Source organism: Morone saxatilis, unplaced genomic scaffold (genome assembly GCF_004916995.1).
Source record: "Morone saxatilis isolate NCDOM2014 unplaced genomic scaffold, NCSU_SB_2.0 Contig21, whole genome shotgun sequence".
Taxonomy (NCBI): domain Eukaryota; kingdom Metazoa; phylum Chordata; class Actinopteri; family Moronidae; genus Morone; species Morone saxatilis.
Genome location: NW_023339774.1, coordinates 16,302,739 through 16,307,697, shown reverse-complemented (window position 1 = coordinate 16,307,697; position 4,959 = coordinate 16,302,739). Strand labels below are relative to the sequence as shown.

Below are 4,959 nucleotides of genomic sequence, written 5' to 3'. Positions count from 1 at the left end.
AACATAGTATTTAGCAAGAAGCAACTGTTCAAAGACAGTTCAAACAACTTGTTTAAGTTGGACTGGATGCAGGTCATGTACCACCAATGAATTTTTAAGATTCTGACAAATAAATGCCTAACTATATAAATGTTATAAATGTTAAATAAGTGTTCTATGAAATAACTTTTGTCAAGCAAGTTGCATGTTTATGCAAGTTTAATGAAATAAATGGAAATGAGTGGCTGGAAGGTAGTAAATCAGTATAAAAATGTTCTCCGTAAATAAAATGTAATGAAAGAGTACTGTATGTGTTAATGGGCTTAAACCACCAGTATGGTCTTTTTTACAACAAAATTAAATATCTGAAAATGAATACCTGTATGGTGACACAGTCACTGTCCTGCTCACTAGTGGGTCTTGGGGAACCAGTAGACTGCTGTGGACTGCCCACCTGTGGAGAACTGCGGAAAACAAACAGACATTTACAATGTGGGTTTTTGCATCAATATACGGACAGACTGCAATTTAATAATTCCGTTTAAGCAAACAAATACAGCTAAAATAAACACATATTGTGAAAAACAAGCACAGAACAAAGATTGAAACTCATTACTGTGCAAATTATTTTACACCTCGCTGTGCAGTTCAACCTCCCAAAACCCCAAACAAAACAAATCAAAAAAAATCTGCACATACAGACTGCACCATTACCTGTCTCTACTCCTCTCACACTCGAGCTGTGCCTCCAGAAGGATCCTCTCCAGCTCCCCCTGCAGGGCGGAGGAGATGCTGTCCTCCGGCCCTGTCAGACTCTCCCTACGGCTCACGGCTGCGATCAGCTCCTCCAGCTCAACCCAGGAGCCTGATGAGGAAACAATACAAGCAGCAGGATTTGTAATGATGCTCAGGCAGAAAACAGTAGGGCTTCATGCACATATGTTCCTGTAATGAGCCAGAAGGGAGTCCTGGTGAGGAAAGTAAACAAATCTATAGTGTTTACATTGTGTTAAGTCTATAGAGCACTTTTTTGTAATTTTCTATCAATGCATGCTCTGTTGAGAGTAGATCTGGCACTGGGTATCAAATTATACTAAGATATTAGTTCCAGGGATTCATGAAATAAAAATCTGTTTGTTTCATGCAGATGTGATCAAATGTTATTTGTTTACAAAATTCTGTTGTCTGTATTAATGATTCTGACAAGAACAAAATCAGTTATAAAGTTTTTGTTTCGTATGTGTTAAGACTTGTGGTGTAAGTCAAACACACAATTAACTATAAAGAATAAAAAAAAGGACACATTGGTGAATTTTCTCAATGTATATTTTCAGTCTATTCTCCATTTCTCCACACACACACACACACACACACACACACACTCCTGCTTTGTGTGCGAGTTCGGTTTCTGCATTATATGCAATTCAAATGAGTCTTAAAATGTTTACTTTATATATTCCAAATTATTGGTGGCAACTTATTTGTATTGTTTTTTTTATTTTAGCCATCTAACCCATTAATCTGAGCCTCAGAGTGATGGATGCAGGCAACCTTACTTTACTTTATTTCAGTGGACAGTAGGACTGCAACTAATCATTATTTTCATCATTGATTAAAGGTCCAGTGTGTAACATTTAGGAGGATCGATTGGCAGCAATGGAATAAGTGATGTTCAGTGGATTGCAATCTGCAATTTCACGGCTAGATGCTACTAAATCATACACCCTGGTCCTTTAATCAGTCTCTTGATTGACTGATTAGTTATTTTATCCCTAAAATGTCAGAAAATGGTGAAAAATGTTGATCATTGTTGCCCAAAGATCAAAGTGATGTCATCAAATGTCTTTTTTTTCCACAATCCACCGATATTCAGCTTTTCACATTGGGTTGGCAATCTTTTCTATATATCAAATTGTAGACGGAGAGTGGACTGGTGTGTGTTGTTATGCACTGACATATGGTGACTTGTAAGCAGCACCACAGATGTCCTGACATTAGATGACCTGAGAGACAGTAAATGCAGGATGGACTTCCAGCTAGACTGTACTGTGTTAAACATATGTACAAAAACCTACAAACAATGAAAGCCAGAGTCTGTTTCTCTCCATCAATGAATTCTGGACTCATACACATACAAACTGAGATATGAATGAATGGATGCACAGGTTCACTGGGTACATGAGCAGGAAGAGATTTACACATGCACACTGTTGTGTATGGGATGCACACACCCACAGCCAAACAGTAGGGCAGGGCTAACTCAGGCTGACAGCATGCTTGTTTACGTAAGATCTTATTTCTGTTAGAGATTAGCCATTCACCCTCTCCCTTCCTCCCCTTGTTTCTCTCTTGTCATGCTGTCTGTATCCCTCTGTGACATAGGCAGCATTTCCAAAATATCAACACCTCATCTGCCTACCAAAGTATCCTTCCCTCTCATGTGATCTCACTAATCTTCACTTTACCCGGGTTTATGACACGGTGTAATCACACAAACAGCAGCAGAGAGGGTAGAGACATGAGTGGGCACAGAGCTGGAGGAAGGGAGGGAGGGAGGGAGGACAGAGCTGGGAAACTGTGCCATTGCCCTAGTTATTTTTCTACAGCGGGGAGTTATGACATAACAACTGCCTTGTTTTCTGACTTATCTATCTGTCGCCATTCTACGGCACTAAATCAGTTTCTATGGTGCAATCCAGTACAAATTCATCTGTGCCACTGCCAGAGCAGCTTTATGTAATGTGGACAAGAGCTGGATGCTAAAAGACTCAATGAACTGCAGCACAACAAACTCATTTTTGATTTGCCGGGATGTGAAGGTCTGCTTCCAGTTTTTAGGGACTGTAGGGAGGGTAATCTTATTGTTTTGGGAAAGGTGGAGTGGTCTTTAGTTTCTTCTTGCATTAGATTTATATTTTATTTGGCCTTTTTATTGTGAGATTTAGTGACATAAAGTAGTTACATCAAAATCTTAATGGATCCCAAAGGTGCTTTTTGTTATATGAAAAAAAAAATGAAGATATGAATTTCATCCATCTATTTTAATGCACTTCAATTTGCGCATAAAGAAACCCTTAAGAATCCCCTTGGGGAGACATGGGGGAGAAAAACAATACATATGTGAAAATAAAGGGAAATGAGGGATAAGAATACAAATACTTTCATGTTCCTTTGAGAAACTACTGCGTTCCCCCAAAGAAAAGCTGGGTAAACCCCAAGGGTCAATGCTTCACATGTTGTTTGGTAAAGAGTAAATCCTGATTAATGGGTTCATAGAGTTTTATTTTGAATTTAAGTGGAAAAACTGACCAACCAAACATAAATACATACATTTTTAATGTTTGGTTGAATTGTAAAAGTTAGCATATAGCTATAAACATAGACAAAAAGATAGACAAAGTGGAAAGAAAAAAGGTGTGAAACGTTAAATATGAAGTAAATGTTGCTGAAGCTTCCGTTGAAGAGACGATAAGAAGACTGTTATGTTCCTCTGTTATGTTTTCTTCAAAGGCACCCAACTGGAAAATTAACGCCACCAACTGTTTATCTAGATGCGCCAAACTCCTAATAAGCACAACAGGACTAATTAGCATTTTTTCTTTTGCCAAATTTGTGTAAATTTGTTTAAAACTTGTTTAGCTCAGAAACTTGACTGATAACTTTTCATGTAGAATTCTTGGTAAACACTACGCACACTTGTTATGTTTTGCTAATCAGGCTCTTAATGTTTAAACTGCCAAATATCGGCATCACTATTGATTTAAATCCTGTTATCGGTCAGGTTATAATTGATAACCCTGTCTTGGTCAAGAATAAGCTTCACCACTCCATCATTTTTGTACAGTCCCTTGGTGTCCTGCTCACCATAACATTGCTCCACATGTTTTTCCCAGCATCCTGTGTGCCAAGCAATGTGCACACAAGCACAGTGGAGCTATAAGCGTCAGGAAATCTTTACAGCTTAATTGGCTTACAGAGATACAAACAGGTGAGTCAGGGAATCCGTTTACACAATGACAGTGTTAGTGGCAACAACAATGCCAACTATAAAACTGGCAGTGCCTTCTTGTGGCATCCTCTCACACCTGATCTCCCTCTGACATGCTGTTAATATATGTCTGCAGCTGCTGTTTCATATCTGCACATCAGACCTGCAAACACACTGACTAATGGATGGATGGGGGGGTCACAGCTTACATTGTGTACCCATTGTTGCTATTTGCATTGTGAAATGAAATCAATGTGTGCACACACAAAACAGCTTTGACACTAAGCTCTTTAATAGCTGCATGTGAGCAGAAAACCAGCTACGCCATGGCTGTAAAGGCAAATAAATAAATGTCATGACATAACAGGGAAAAAAACAAAACAACAACAACAAAGGCCTAGACCATGTGCCACCATCACTCACCGTAGAGTCCGTCCTCTGGTGTCTGCGAGCCGGACACAGACATGGTTGAACGCCGGGGGTGCTGGATGGAGAGAGAAGCTCGGAGAGATGCTGACACTGACCGAGGAGGACAAGCAGGTGCAAATGGGGTTCTTCCCTGTACGCTTTTCTCTCAGTCAGTCCCGTGTTTGTTGTAGTCTAAAGAGGGACACTGGGCACCGACGCTGCGCTAATCCGCCTCCCATCCCCTCCCCTCCTCTTCCTCCCTCCTCCCCTCTCCCCTCCTCCCTCCCCCTCCCTTTCTCCCCACGTGTCAGGAGCGAAGAGGTAAACAAAACAAGCTCAGCAGGTAATCAGCCTCCGACAACAAGGTGCATGAGGCAACAGCGGGTGTGCGCCCTAAAAACGGTCCCTTAACCATCAGTTCATGTGTGGTGGGACCGAAGGGAGCTCCTGTGGATGATACATATATATCCATAAAATGTTGACTGATACTATATTCTCAGGATGCAGATTTGACAGGTAAAAAGCTACATGCGCACCAAAATGTCCTCTCAGCTCACTGTTGATGATGTTACATCATATATTGG

General features: G+C 40.4%; 1 protein-coding gene across 1 annotated transcript in view; it reads right to left on the bottom strand.

The window, feature by feature from the left end:
- The window catches only part of zgc:73226 (uncharacterized protein LOC402792 homolog), a 7,554-nt gene extending 2,942 nt beyond the window's left edge, over positions 1 to 4,612 (bottom strand). Inside the window, exons 1-3 of the mRNA XM_035668091.1 lie at positions 4,391 to 4,612; positions 694 to 844; positions 359 to 443 (exon numbers count right to left, since the gene is read on the bottom strand). Of these exons, the coding sequence (XP_035523984.1) occupies positions 359 to 443; positions 694 to 844; positions 4,391 to 4,433 (279 nt within the window). The 5' untranslated portion in view covers positions 4,434 to 4,612. The remainder of the gene's footprint in view (positions 1 to 358; positions 444 to 693; positions 845 to 4,390) is intronic.
- Between the last annotated feature and the right edge of the window lie 347 nt (positions 4,613 to 4,959).